Here is a 16,019-nt window from a genome sequence, read left to right as displayed (position 1 = left end):
TGAAGGAATGGGAACAGAGAAAACACAAAAATATTGAAAGAGAAGGAGGACACAGGAAGTGTATAGGGAGTAAGGGCAGATTTGAGAGAGAGGGACAGAGAAAGAGAAAGCAGTCTATTTAAAGGACAAAATGTCTGTAAAGAAGAAGAGATACAGGACATGTGTGAGGACACTCCGCAAAAATGTTCCCAGTGAGGTAGGATGTGTCTAAACAAGGAGGACGTGTGTAAATGTGATATTGTCAACAGCCTCTTATTTCTATCGTACAGACAAATGAATCACTAATATGGCCGCTCGCAAACACATAAACAAAAAGTGAAGTGTCAGGCCCGGGCGTTTGTCCAGTCAGAACATAGACCTCACTTCTGTTATCTGTTTGTGTTTGGAACAGCCGCGGTGAAGGATGACACACCTTCCCAGAATCATTCTGTTTCTTGAAAACATGGTCGCACGATCAACAACAGCTCCACGCTGCGTATACAATACCAGTTGTGAGGTCACTATAATAGGAAAAGTATGAGTGAGCCAAGGGTCTTGGATTAAAAACAAGTGTGGCCTTCCACATCCATGAGAGATCCGCTCGAATCGATCTGCACTCGAGAGAGAGAGAGAGCTAGCGTGCTGTTGTGTCTTATTTGCACAGCTCCGCAACAGACTATTGAAAGGACTGAAAGACATTTAAATTCCTGCAGCATTAGAAATACCAGCTCTTTTGGGACATACTTCATTTTATACATTATCTACCAGATTTTATTCTGTATGATCAATGCAATATTTGAGGGTTTACATAAAAAGGTTGCAACAGAGTACATGCAGCATTTCAGATGCTTCATGCTTCTCTCTCAGTATCTCGCTCTCTGTTTCCTTCCTGTCCTACTCCCTTGTGGTCTTCAAAGCAGCCGTCTTGGCTGCAGTTCAATCAGACCTTGGTGTATTCCAACACCTGGCAGGTTAATGAGGTGAGTTTCAGAGGAGGTTCACTTCTGAACAATCAGCTCTCCGTTAAGAAACAGAAGGGAGATACCCCAAACAACACACGAACACATAATCTATCCTCACTTTCCTTCTCAATCTGTCCATGCAAATTAAATTATTTGTCTTATTTCTTGTATCTTGTTTTAGACCAACCACAAATACATTTATACAGTGCATCTGTATGACAAAGGGAGACTAGTACAGTTTAGCATAATGTTAGCAACACAAGTTTTGTCCGCTGTGTTGATGCAGTTATTAGAAAACATCAAAATGTTTGTTCTTTCTTTGAATTTGATTTACTATTGCTAATCAGAGGTACACTTCAACTGATTTTTGTCATTTGAACAGTATTTTACGGTCATATACACAGTAAGATACTGTAAAATATGATATGATAAAATATGTATACAGTATTTTACTGTAAACAGCAAAGTATGAGTAAGTTAATGTCACCAATATTAACCAAAATAAACTTTATTTCAAGATAGCTAATCTGGCGAGCTGTTACTTAACCTTAACAGGGAACTAACATAAAATACTGAGGTAAAGTGAGTTAGGCAACACCATTGTTTAAGTGGAGATTTTAAAAAATATTTTCAAGTACATTTTTTGTTTATTTTCAAGTTTGTATTCTGGATGTCATCTGCAACGTCAAAGGTGTATTTTGGAACCTCTTCTTGTGAATGCCATAGTATGGATTATAACATTGACTGGTAAGTTAATGTTCTCCACTAACTCACAGAACTTGACATTGAAGAACTTGACATCTTAAAGAGGAGGAACGGGCAAGCAATATATTAATATAGCAAGTTTTGCTAACAAATATTATTCATGTTTATTTGATTAAAAAAGGTAAATTCAGTTTTTGTATGGTAGAATTTTTATCAAACTATAATAACACTAAAATGCTGTTGTGTCTCTGTCTTTTACAGGAGATTTCTCCAAGGAACTAATGCTCATGAATTATTGCGATTTTATGGGGTTGGGATGGTAAGAAAAAAAAAGGATTTCAGTACTCTACAACAATTTACCTTTTCTTTACAGGTAAAAAAGGTTTAAACTAAATGAAAATAAACTCAACTGTACTAACACTGTTAATGACAATATGGCAATACTGTAAAATACAGTAAATACTGTAAATACAGCGATAATACTGTAAACATTTTATAGTAACTTACTGGCATCCAGCTGTCAGTAGGAAGTGTATTAAAATGTAACTGTTTCCAAACAAATACAAATAAAAATAAGATGTTTTTAAGCAGCAAATCAGACATAATATTTTAAAATAGAAAACTGTTATTTTAAATTGTAATAATCAAAATATCACAGTTTTTACTTTATTTTGATCAAATAAATGTATGAGCATAAGAGACTTCTTTCAAAAATATAAAAAATGTTAAAAAGGTAGTGTTCACAAATGCTTTCTGCTCCGTTTTAGCTGAATCTGCTAAAAGCTATTTTTCTAAACTTTAGGAAAACTCTAGCATACAGATCGCCTCAGAGCTAACAAGTGTGGACTAAAAGCTACAAAACTTCCTGTTTGATTTCATGGGGCTTGTCTAGTTGTCTCAGCTCACAAACAGGGACCAAAAGAGAGATTCCAACATACAATATTTCTCTTTAGTTTTATATTTCTGCCTTGTACTTCTCTATTTATTTCTCTCTCAACAAGCTCTCAGAGACAACTGCCGTCAAGGGTGCTTTACTGTTTTTATGGGACGGGACAGATTGATTTACTATGGTCGAAACAGAATAATCTGCCCCTAGCTTCGAATTCAGAACAGCAAAATGACAAGTTTCTTTCTGCTTCTCAACTAGAAGTTAAAACAATACCCCAACACATAAGGCAGGAAAGAATGTCTAAGAAAGCGACACTACCCTTCCCAACATTTTAATGAGGAATAGTCAGGTTTTTGTTCTTTTCTTCTTTTTTCCTCTCTTTCTTTCCCCTTGAGACTACTGTATGACCCATTGTAAGGCCCCGTGGTTGCTTTACAGAATAATAATCATAATGGAAGTTAATGCAGACATATAACTCGAGTGGATAAAGAGGAAATCAGATTTGCTCTGTGTGCCTCAGCTAAAGTGCGTTCCTTTGACGGGTCGAAAATAAATGAATGAAGGGGACCTGTAACTGGCCTTTTCCTTGAGGAACCGTTTGATAACCTTTGTTCAAAATGTTTTGTCCTTGCCTTGTCCTATTGACAAGGTCGGGGTCTGAACATTATGTGTGTCAGCAGCGGGTCTGGACACAGCCGAAGCAGCATCATTAAATCAAAAACAGAGGGGGACATTTGGATTCTCCTCTCTTTCATATGGACAGTGGCTCGATTAAGAATTGAAACAGCAGATGACAATGGTGAGATTTCTTAGAATACACTTTTTTTTTCAAACAGTGTGAGTGACTATGGCCAACATATAAAGCCTGAATATTTCATAAAAATTACCAAAGCAAAGGGGAAACTAAAGTGATACCTTTACTTGAAGAGTGTACAAGTATGGTATATGGGGACTTTCAAGCTTCAAAAGACCTGCAAAATCAATATTAAATCATCATAAAAAGTCATGCAGACTTAAACACCATGAGTGAGTGAATGATTTTTAGGTATACTATCGCTTATTATTTCAAAGCTATTATTTCAAAGCTATTATTTAAACAACTCTCCTAAAATACAGTTAGTAATAGCAAATACTTTCCTGTCATTCTCTTTCCCTTCAGATTAGTACATGGATCTTAACCTAATGGATGTGTGGATGCTCTCAGCCATCTGTTTGTATCTGTGAATGACTGCGATATCAGCTCCAGGCGTCTCCATTTACAAATATGAGAAGAACTCCTAAGATGAAAGCACTGGATGCTGTCCAGTGTCATCAACAGCTTCCCAGCCAAATGGTATTCCTGAAGACTTTTGTACCTAAGCACGGAATCCTCATTCAGGCCTAAGGAGACTCTTTTAGCACTGGAGATGTGGTTCATGACAATATTTTGATATTTTTTAGGCACTGACAGAGTTGCCTCGATACCATAGAGTATCAAAAAATGTCTTGTAGTTTGGTAGCAAATTTCGATACCTAAGGAGTTAATCAAGGAAAAACAAAGTGTATTTGACTTGACGCAGTGCTGTGTAGTCCGATAGTTGTTTGACATCAAAGTACAAATAAAAAAGTAAACTTCATTACATAATGTTGAAGGTTTGAGCAGTGGGCTTGTGAAAGCATCTAAAGAGGTCCAACTGAGCATGTTCTGGTGACAGTCACACAGAAGACAGTAACTGTCAGCTTTCTTGACATGAACAATGGGAATTATGTTGACAGGTTGTGCTAGCCTTAGAACTAGTGACTTGACCAGAAACTGACAGCTGTCTACATGAAACAGAATACATGTCAGGTCAACCAACCCAGAAAGGAAAGTAAATCATCACCATTTTCTCACCAAGACATTCATGTGAAAAGACCTTTAAGAGATAGATAAAATTATTCTTCCTATTAAAGTGAAGAAAATCTTCAAATAACTGCAATGTTGTTGTTGTTTTTTATTTAATTTTTTTTAATAGTGAAGTATTACGTTAGTCAATCCTGGCTCTCAGGGTCAGCTTGCTGGGTTTAAAAGCAAGAAGAGAAAAAGTGAGTTAAGGGGTCTTTCTAAGTTAAAAAAAAATAAAATGCCTCCAGGAAGACAGTAAGAGCCTGTTATCAGCCTACTACCTGTCAAGAAGCCAACGATACTGGAGAAGGTGAAGGAAAAGGGGAAGGGGGAAGAAGATGTGGAAGTATAAGATGAATATAAAAGTGGGAGAGAAAGACAACAAGAAGTAAATACTTAGACTGGGCTTTAGAATTAGTGGAATGAGGAAGCTAAAGGAAAATACAGAAGATTAAAACATTTGTTCCTGGCCTTAATGGTGAAGCTTCCAGACTAAACATACATCATATCCCAGATGAGGTACATAACATTCAGCATATCATTAGAGAGACTGATAAAAACTAATAGTGTAAAAACACCAGGTTCTCCAATAAAGGAGAAATATTTAAGCAAAAATAAAAGACCACATTTCTCTTGTATCTGTTTCCTCTCTAGGCCAAAGTTGGCACATGACTGCACAACATGAACACTTTGTGCAGTTCTGTAGTAGAGAGAAAAATACACGAGAGAATAATGCCTGAAATAATAACATTTTGGTTCCTTGTCAAAGTATGCAACATTTGGTAGAGCATTATGGAAAAACTCGTAAAACTCACTTCCATCAAGGTTATGGCAACGTATGCTAGAAGAAATTCTAGAAATGCCTTTATAGCCAATCTCTTGTTAAAAATCACAAAAGCTTTTCTGTCTCAGAGCATTTAAGAAAGTCTTGAAACAATACATGAAGATACTGTCACAATAAATTTGGAATGTTTTGTGTTTTTAACTCAGTGTGTGTGAAGACTGTGCATAGGAAAAGAGCAGAGTCAGCAGAAGTTGCCAAACCACTGCGGGTATCTGAAACTGATGCTTTGTCTTGGTGGGGTGTATTGAGGGTCTGCATTTTCTAAGGGATTGCTTTGAAAGATAGAGAAGAGAGTAGGCTCGCCCTCAATGTCTCTGCAGATGAGACACAAAAAGACATACGATCCAGAGCACAGCAGCCAAGATCTTTCAACTTCTATAAGCTGTCTGGCTCACCTCAGATTGAAGGGAACAGAAGATTCAGCAAAACAGTGTCTGAGTGAAGGGAGTTTTGGAAACTGAGGCATCCAGTTGAACCACCAACACAAATTTATTCACATAGTAAGCAGGCTAAATTGATTTTAAGACTTGTGATTTATTACAATAACTGCATCAGAACGTTCTCCAAAAGAAAAAAAAAGAAAAAATGTTAACCTTTAAACTGAAACAAATGGTTCATAAACCATGCTTCCAAGTTCTCTGGTTTATAATGAAATACACTTTTTATGTTTCTTCGCTTGCCAATTTTTGCCAAAGCCCAAAAAAATTAATGAATGAAAAATTTATGAAAATTTATGAATCTTGGTACCAAGTACAAAGTACCACAGCTTTTCTGACATTGTCTGACATCTGTCACTATTGCACTTCATCTGATTTCTGGACATTTACCACAGCAGCACCATGATATTCCTGGAAATATTTTGGAGTATCATGGTAATACGATTTCAGATTCATGGCATATCTAAATAAATAAATAAATAATTCCATGGTATATTACCTGATACTATTACTGTACCGGTGTACTTTTCTGTAAAGGCAATAACTAAACACTTGCCAGATTCTTCAGAAGGTGCCACAACTGAATAAACTGAAAAAAAAAATTATATAGTCTCTCATAAATTACTGAAGGTTTTGGTGGTAATCATTTAATATGGAGATGTATCAAAAAACCCAGGGGATACTTGTTTAGGCCAACAGTGGAATTAACCAGCAGCCTGTCATTCTTGTAAGGCTAACTTGTGTATACACTTTGGATGATGTCTTCTTAATGTGCATTCTTAAACGCCATAAGACATAAACAAATTCAAATTAAAGTTAAATAAAGCAATGCAAGGCACATGGCAGATAGAGTGCAAATCTGTGAAGTGAACAAACAGTGCAGATAAAAGGTTTTTAGTACAAAAAAGAAGCTTATTCAGTCTGATTAAAGTGACAAAGGGCTCAAGAGCAGTTATTTTAACTGACTGAAGAGGTAGTAGAATGATGTCAGTTCCGTGCTGAATGAGGTAGTGATCAGACCAATGCTGCACAAAGTGACTGGTGCATGCCATCGTATATTAGTGGGGGGGTGGAAGGACCTGGGGATGTGGGATCTGGGGGGGGGGGGGGGGTTCAGCCTGGGGCAGAAGAGGAACAGGGGGGCAAGTTTGGGAGCGAGTTCAGCTTCCTGACAGCCTGATGGATGGAGCTGTTTTTCAGTCTGCTGGTCCTGGCCTGGAGACTCCAAAGTCTCCTCCTTGATGGCAGCAGACTGAAGAAGCTGTGTGACGGGTGGGTGGGATCACCTGCGATGCAGAGGGCTTTGCGAGTGAGGCGGGTTCCGTAAATGTCCTGGAGGGAGGGGAGAGAGACACCAATGATCTTCTCAGCTGCTCTCAGTATGCGTTGCAGAGTACCACATACCACACAGTGATGCAGCTCATCAGGATGCACTCAATGGAGCCTCTGTAGAAGGTGTACATGATGGGGGGCGGGGCTCTGGCTCTTCTCAGTTTGCGGAGGAAGTAAAGACGCTGCTGTGATTTCTTGGCCAGTGCTGCTGTGTTTTCAGTCCAGGAGAGGTCCTCTGTGATGTGCACAACCAGGAACTTGGTGCTGCTCACTCTCTCCACAGTCGCACCGTTGATGATCAGAGAAACGTGCTGAGTGTGTGCTCTCCTGAAGTCAACAACAATCTCCTTCGTCTTCTCCATGTTCAGAGAGAGATTGTTGTCACTGCACCATCTGGCCAGGCGGCTCAACTCGCTCCTGTAGTTTGTCTCATCTTTGTTGCTTATGAGACCCACCACAGTCGTGTCATCCGCAAACTTAATGAAGAGGTTGGAGCTGTGTGACGGTGTGCAGTCGTGGGTCAGCAGAGTGAAGAGTAGGGGGCTCAGCACACATCCTTGTGGGGCCCCAATGTTCATTGTGATGGTGCTGGATGTGTTGTTGCCGACCCGTACTGCCTGAGGTCTTCCAGTCAGAAAGTCCAACAGCCAGTTGCACAGCGAAGTGTTGAGCCCCAGCTGGACCAGTTTGTAAATGAGCTGTTGAGGGATGATTGTGTGCTTAGTGGACGGCAGTGGAGATTGCATCATCGGTCGACTGGTTGGACCGATATGCAAACTGGAAGGGGTCCAGGGAGGGGGTGAGGGCAGACTTGATGTGGTGCATGACTAGCTGTTCAAAGCACTTCATGAGGATGGGAGTAAGTGCAACTGGACGGTAGTCATTGAAGCAGGATGGAGATGGCTTCTTCAGAACTGGAATGATGGTGGTAGTTTTGAAACATGTGGGAACAACTGCATGACTAAGTGAGATGTTGAAAATGCCTCATAAGTGAGACATAAGTGAGTTCTGCTGCACAGTCTCTCAGTACACGCCCAGGGATGTTGTCCCAGGTTGGCCCTGACTGTTCTCAGGCCCACCTCATCTCCAGCTCTGAAGGCAGCATTCCGTGTCTTCAGGAGTCTGTAGACCTCCCCTTTCATCCACGGCTTCTGATTGGCCCGGACAGTGATGGTTTTTGTGACTGTTACATCTATACACTTGTTGATGTAGGCAGTGACAGTCTCTGATTACTCCTGTAGGTCAGTGGAGTTATTGTATGTGGTAGCCTGCTTAAACATGTCCCAGTCAGTTGTGTCGAAGCAGTCTTGAAGAACCTCTGATGATCCTTCTGGCCACACTTGAATCTGTTTTTGAACTGGTTTGGCGACTTTAATGAGCAGTCTATATGCAGGCATTAGCATGACAGTGATGTTGTCTGAGGCTCCGAGGTGGGGGAGGGGGAAGGCTTTGTAAGCTCCTCTCTGTGTGGTGTAAACAAAGTCCAAAATGTTATTACCTCATGTTGGAAAGTTAATGTGTTGGTGTATTTTTGGAAACACACTCTTTAAGTCAGCATGGTTGAAATCCCCAGCTATTATGAGAAAAAGCATCAGGGTGTGCTGTCTGCTGCTCACTGATGTGCTGGTACAGTTCATTTAGTGCATCGTTCCTGTTGCTGTTGCTCGGGGGAATGTAAACCAAAATGAGCAGTATGGCAGTATATTCCCTCAGCAGATAGAGCGGCCAGAACTTAATCATAAACTCCACTAGGGGTGAGCAGTGCTTGCAGATCACAACAGCATCGCGGCACCACACGTCATTGATGTAAACACATTGATCTAAACACAAAGCCTGCTGCCGTGGGTTTTTCCTCCCGTGACGAGAGCTCTGTCTACTTGATAGCACGTCAGCTGGTCGAGCTGAATAGAGCCGTCTGGAACGCTGTTGCTGAACAGGTGGGAAGGAAGTCGACCGGAAGTTGAAGTCGGCCACGTGCCGCCATCTTGTAGCAGAACTTCACTTATGTTAGCATCCCATTGACTCCCATTCATTTTGGCGTCACTTTGACAGCGAATAACTTTACATCTGAGGCGTTTAAAGACTCCATTTGTCCATTATTTATTTCTAAAGATACACAACAATGTATAAAGGGCTCCATTACCTTCTATGTTACATTATGGCCCCGTAGAAACAGTTTTTGTAAAAATAAGCTAACGATTGCATCATAACCACTCGACTCTCTGTCGCACAGTAGAGAAATTACCATACAGACAGGAGTAGAAGCTCGCAGGCAATCGGGGAGACGTCAAGAGAGAAGCCCATTTTAAAATACTATACAAAATAATTAATCAGAATACTTACTCCTGCTCACTCACGCCAAAGAACTCCCCGCTCAAGCTCGCCGTCTCTGCAAGATTAACGATGGCAGTTTGCACGCACAGCTACTAGAAGATTTACATCTGTCAGACAGGTTGCTGACGTCATCAAGCTTAGTTTGAGTCTGCGCGTCAGAAACGGAAGTGCTAAAAATCACTAAAAATGGGCTTCACTTGTCTCAATTGAGTTCCAATGGGGTCGCTGTGTCCATTTCTTTTACTGTCTATGTTGCTGAGCCATGTTTCCGTGAACACAAAAACACAACAGTCTATTACAATCCTCTGAGTTGAACGTAATAATCGAATGTAGTCCAGTTTATTGTCCAACGAGCGTACGTTAGCCAGTACGATGGTGGGGATAGATGGCTTTTGGGGGTTAGCCATTAGCCTAGCCCGGATACCTCCGTGCTTACCCCTCTTCTCCTTCCTCTCACACCGCTTGTGGCGCCTCCGCTGTGGGCGAGATGCAGTTGTGGGGGTCGGTGATCGTGTAGGCCTCCGCAGCAAACCGAGATCCCGCAGCTGTTCTGCGTGTGCAGAGTTTAACTGTAAAAATGCGGTTCTGTCAACATCGAGCAGAAACTCGCAACTGTATGCGCGCTTACAGACAGTTAGACGCGATGAAGCTGTACAAAAACACTGCGACTCACAAGACAAAAAACATGAAAACACCATTCTGTCGGGAAAGAGAGAAGCCGCTGCGTGTAGACACGCCGCCATGATCAATTAGTTCAATTCTGGCCGCTGAAGACGCAGTGCATTATGTTTGTTTTTGATGGAAATGCACCCCCGATCTACCAAAATGCGTCTATGTTTGTGTGAATCATTCGTGTTCCAGCTTCACCAACAGAAGAAGTGAGTATAAGGGTCTTTTATGAATCTTTGCAAATCGCCTTTCCTAATAACATGCTAGTTAGCAAGTTTCACTATGAATGCGGCTAAAGTTTACCGTCCCTCAGAAAGTGGCTTGGAAGAGAGGGGCGGGATAATCTGAGCTCATTTACACTTAAAGTGACATGCAACAATACAGTTTGCTCTAAGAAGAGCCGTTTTTGACAAGGGTAAAAGAGTGTTGTTTTACACTACCACTAAGATATTTTAATCAAATTATGTTATGGACTTTTCATTAAGACCCTAAAGAATCATATGAACTTGTGGAAAATGGGCATCCGATGACCCCTTTAAGGTAATAATTTGACAGAATGGTTCTCTGATATTTGTTAATGGTCACATGACATGCAGATAAATTATAACTTTTTTTAGTAAGCATTTTTTATTGTTGTTATTTTAAAAGTATTTATTTTTATTTTATATTTTTATGATTTAATTTTTAGATTTTTATTAATCTTGTGAATCCCCTGCAGTTCTTTCACGAGCCACAGTAAGGGAAACCTTAATGTAATGTAATGTTTAGTGCACTTCATTATGTTATAACAAAGAAATGTAATATATTTTCTTTAACTCTGTATTTTTAAATCAATATAGTATGAGATTATCCCATTTAAATCAATATGATAAACTAGTTAGGTCAAAAGAAATAAAAAGTAATCAAAAAGTAGTCTGATTATATTACCTAAAATGTGTAATGTAACAGATTACGTTACTAACTAAATTTTTTGTCATGTAATTTGGAATCAGTCACGGATTACACAAGTAATCTACCCAGCTCTATAAATATGTGTGTGTGTGTGTGTGTGTGTGTGTGTGTGTGTGTGTGTGTGACACACACTGTCCCCAAACTTTCGAGTTTTCAGTAAAGTAATTTCAGGACTCACCCAGCCAACACAATGAAGAAGTCTAGCCGATTCCAGGTGTCTCCAAGGTAACACTTTTTCCCAAAGATGCCCAGCGCAACCATCTTGATTACCATCTCCACAGCAAAAAAAGCAAAGATGAAATCATCAAAGTCCTGGGGGAAGAGAGAAATATCCGAAGGGTTAGCAGAATCTTAAAATGCTGCACTGGCCAAGTCAAAAATTTGCAAAAATGTTCTTCTCTTGATCAGGATATACAACTTAACTCAAAGTAAATTATGGACAAGTTATAAATAAAGAAATAAACTCTCCAAAAACATATGAAGATGAATATTACATTTCCACTTTGATGTTACAGCATAGTGTGTGTGTGTGTGTGTGTGTGTGTGTGTGTGTGTGTGTGTGTGTGTCAATGTGGTGAGGGGCTATAAGCCTGGACTCATCCTTACACAGACATCTCAGTAACTCTGAGTTAGCACAAACAACTAACTCACACAAGTCTTTACCCACAAATCCTCTGCTAGTCCTCTGCTTATGTTACCAGAAATGGAAAATAAATAAATAAACCTTATTAAATGTGCATATACAGGGACAATGATCTGCAATATGGAGTTTAAAAAAATATGAATACAAAACATGTCGGGGCTATTAACACAGAAAGCATTTTTGCTTTGAAAAAAAAAAAAATTAGATGTGGGCTGTGTAATGATAGAAAAAAATGCAAGTTCTTGAGACATGCTTTTTAAAAGTTGAACTTCTATTAAACTTAGCGCCGCATTTTTAGAGCACTGAGATTACCAACACAACACATAAGGTTAGGTCAGAGGTAGTAAATCTGGCAATAAAGTCCATGCTGCCACTGAGTCATGACTGAAAAGCTTCATGAAATGAAAATGGGAGTCCTTGCATTTCTTGGAAAGCACACGTCATGCCAAGTCAGTGCTAAGTGCGATTTATGTCTTTGTGAACGTACACAGGAATGTGTGTGTGTTTGTGCTATGGTTAACAAATCACAAATCACACACACACACACACACACACACACACACACACACACACACACACACACACACACACACACACACACACATATTTAAGTATTATTATTATTATTATTTTGTGTGTAATTTTTCACACATACATGGTCAATATGAATTTTCATTTGTAAGGAATAGAGCTGTCTGAAGGCTCAACATGAGGATGAGTAAAAATTCATGCAAGTATTACTAGTGAGACGTGAGCGCAGCAGTCAAATATGTCCATCTACAGTATACATATTTATAACAATGAAAAAGTAGCACAGTGGAATGGAAAAACAGTTAGTTTTATTTCAACAATAGATGGTACATTTCCAGACCTTATGAACTAAATTGCTTTATTAAACATGCATTTTCCTAAGGCAGACGCTAAAGGCTGTTTGTCCGTTCCTGAGTAAAGACCACAGACAAGGTCCTTGAGACATTGGCGGCCATATGAATTCAGAGACCGTCGTCTCCTCAAGGCTGACTGTCACTGAAAGACACCTGGGCCAGCCAGCGAGCGACATTAGTCAAAGCTCTTAAGTGAGGAATTCCCTCCAGCCAAAATACTTGCACTCTGAAAATGCAGGGAATGTTAATTAAGCCGCAGTGGAGAGTATTTACTGTCACGTTGGACATTATTCAGAGCCAAGCGCTAATGTATTACCTCATCCCTGATCGGCTTGTATTGCATATAGTGGACATTTGGGTTATAGAGCACTACAGTTCTTGCCAATTCAAAGTTAATGGTAACACATAACACATCCATAAACAATGCTGTCAGGATGAGGACGAGGGGAGAATCTGTGAGCCTTCATTTTGCATTAATGGTTTGGGGAAGAGACTTGTCTGTTCAGACAGAGATAAATCTGCTAAGACCATGCACTAATGTTCTCTAAATATCTGCATTAATGCTAACATATGGTGAACACAAAAAAAAAAACTAAATAATAATAATTTCGCTATAAATAACAAAGAATGAAAAATAAATCTCACTTTGACAAAAGTTTCTGCCCTGCACTGCCCTATACATCAATATTGCTCAACATATGGATGTTTTCTGCTTGACAAGTCACTATTTTTGTTTTAAATTATTTAATTTTAATCATTTGTATTATAATAATGATTCAATATATTGAAAGTATGTTGTTTAAATAATGTTTTATATGTATCATTAAATGTTTAATTGAAAGGCTTTTAATTTAAAGTAATAGATAAAAAATTTTATGGTTTTAAGAAATAAAGAAAGAAAGAAAAAGAAAATGAATGAAAGAAAGCATTTATGGACCTTAATTCATTTTAATAGTGTTTATCATAAAATGTCTTTGATTACAAACAATTACTACATTTTAAATTTACAGTAACAGCTGCTTTTATCGATGACAGCTATAAAATCAAAAACTTGTATCTATGCCAGCTAGATAAAATAATCTTGGTGACTTTATCTTAGTGACCTTAGTGTTTTGGCAGCTTAAGAATAAATAGAATACAAAACATTAATAAAAATTATTTAATCATTCAACAATAATTGCATTTAATACAATTATATATATATATATATATATATATATATATATATATGTAAACAAAATTATAATTTGCAACAGTGGATAAATAAAACAAACTAACAATGGAAAAGACCAACAAATGTAACATAAGTATTGTATAAGTGTGAAAGAACAACAACTGTCAAATTACTCTTTATTTATATACATATATGTTTTGTTCAATGTCCATTTAGAGCTCTTGGCTCACACAGCTGTGTGTGTGTGTGTGAGTATAGATCTCTACGGGGCTTCCTACGGTTCAACAGCTCCCTCCAAAGATAAATGATGCTGAGTAGGGGAACCCCTCGACAAAACACTCTCATAGTCTCCACACAGCCAGCAGAGCTCAGGGGTTAAATATTCTCTATGGCTCTTTCCCCCTTCTCTTTCTCTCTCTCTCTCTCTCTCTCTCTCTCACACACACACCCCACACACTATATGAATATCTTCCTCTTTATACTTCCCTGTCTCTCATCTCCTTTGTTTCAGAGAGCCCTTTCCCATATTCCTCCTCCCCTCCTTTTTCTCACCACATCTCATCCACCCATTTCTATTTAATACATGTCATCTTTCTCTTTCATATTTCTGGGGAAGCGTTCAAAAATAGCTCTGAGAAAGAGTCAGTCTCATCCACATGTGTGGAAGCGAGGGTGTTTGCGTGCGTGCGGTGATCTTTTGGCACTGAATAAATCTTCTCATGGTGTCCTCTTTGTTGTACAAATAGCTGAGTGGTGTATTGTCTGTGCTGTGAGTAGGTTATTCTAGTGCAACTGATGGCCTTTCCTCGGAGAAAACAATTCTTTAAATCAAGAACTTCTTCAGACCATCTGTCCACCTCCACAAATGCACACACAAAGAGAGGAGGAAGCTGCAACACACATTCACTGTGAATACACATAAATATCTTCTCTGTTCTTCTTACTAATTCATCTAATTCATGTGTGCAGAGAGCGGTTGCTATAGCGATGACATCATGGAGTCTGGAAGGAAAGTGAACAGACGTTGTACAATGCAGCAGGAAAACACCAATCATCACACTACCATAAATCAACACAATAATACATATTTAGTCTCTGATATTTGTCCTACATTGACATCTGTTGATGAAATATGCTGCTTTAACTAAACATTTAAAGAAATAGTTTACCTTAAAATGAAAATTCTGTCACCATTTACTTCATCCTCATGTCATTCCAAGTCAAGTGTATCATTTTTTCCATCTGTCAAACACCAAATAAGATGTTCATGCTACAATTTTGTATACAATGAAATTAAATGGTGACTACTAGGGGTGTAACGGTACTTGTATTCGTACCGGACCGTTTCGGTACAGGGCTTTCGGTATGGTGCACGTGTGTACCGAATGACCGAATGCAATATTTTGTGCACGGAACATAGGTACATTTTCGTGTTTCCAAACCAACATATTAAGTGCCAGAAGTCTCCGCGTTCAGTGCAAATCCCGCTCTGCAGCTGATTCTACGGCCGGTGACACACTGCCTGCGTGGCGTCAGCATGGCGTTTCTACTGTGTGTCAGTTGCGTGACGGCTGCTTCACGTTTTCTGTGTCTTTACACACCAGAATCGTGCCTGACGCGGCACGCTGCTGCTACTGTAAGTGACATAGAGGGAGACCGCTGACAGACCAGGATCTTGTCTTCACGACAACAATATCTATACTTTATGTTGAGCATAAATATAAAGCCTACTGATAAAGGACACCGTCAACAGTATTGACGGCAAAATAGACTATGTTTGACAGGTGCAATATGCCAGTGTGTCACCGGCCTAAGGTTTTCAAAAGGCATCACGCGAGTGTGAACATCACTACAACTAGGAAAAAAACGACCGTAATTCAAACGCAGCTCCCGTCGGCATTTAAACAGACCTTTGCTCTTAATTCCGATTGGTCCAACACAATAACGAAATCTGAGCAGGTCTAAAAACTGAAAGTGTCGATGCTGCACTTTACACTTTGGAAAAGTTATATATTTTTTTTTAATGTGCACAGGCGTCCAAGCTGGGATTGGTAATGCTGCACTGTAATCATAGTTATTTATTTATATTTTTTCATTATATTTTATTATATGATATTGGTTTGAGACTGAGAATATTTTATTTAGTGGAGAACTTTGCAGCAGTATTTTATTTCTTATTCTTATTTATTAAAAAGTATAAAAAAAAGTGTAAACACATTGTTAAAAAAAAGTTTATAGTAATAAACAACCTGCAGTTTAATGTTTGCATTTCTTTCCCTTACTGTACCAAAAATTATCCGAAACGTGATTTTAAAACCGAGGTATGTACCGTACTGTGATTTTTGCGTACCG

The 16,019-nt window shown here is 39.0% G+C and overlaps 1 protein-coding gene across 11 annotated transcripts in view; it reads right to left on the bottom strand.

Moving 5' to 3' along the window:
* The window catches only part of LOC132121547 (voltage-dependent T-type calcium channel subunit alpha-1G-like), a 130,545-nt gene that overhangs the window by 108,642 nt on the left and 5,884 nt on the right, over window positions 1–16,019 (bottom strand). For all 11 annotated transcript variants that reach the window (XM_059531050.1, XM_059531049.1, XM_059531054.1 and 8 more), the window contains exon 2: window positions 11,145–11,278. In XM_059531050.1, coding sequence (XP_059387033.1) covers window positions 11,145–11,278 — 134 coding nt within the window. The remainder of the gene's footprint in view (window positions 1–11,144; window positions 11,279–16,019) is intronic.

Source organism: Carassius carassius, chromosome 39, assembly GCF_963082965.1.
Source record: "Carassius carassius chromosome 39, fCarCar2.1, whole genome shotgun sequence".
NCBI classification, from domain to species: domain Eukaryota; kingdom Metazoa; phylum Chordata; class Actinopteri; order Cypriniformes; family Cyprinidae; genus Carassius; species Carassius carassius.
This window is presented reverse-complemented; position numbering and strand designations above follow the sequence as displayed.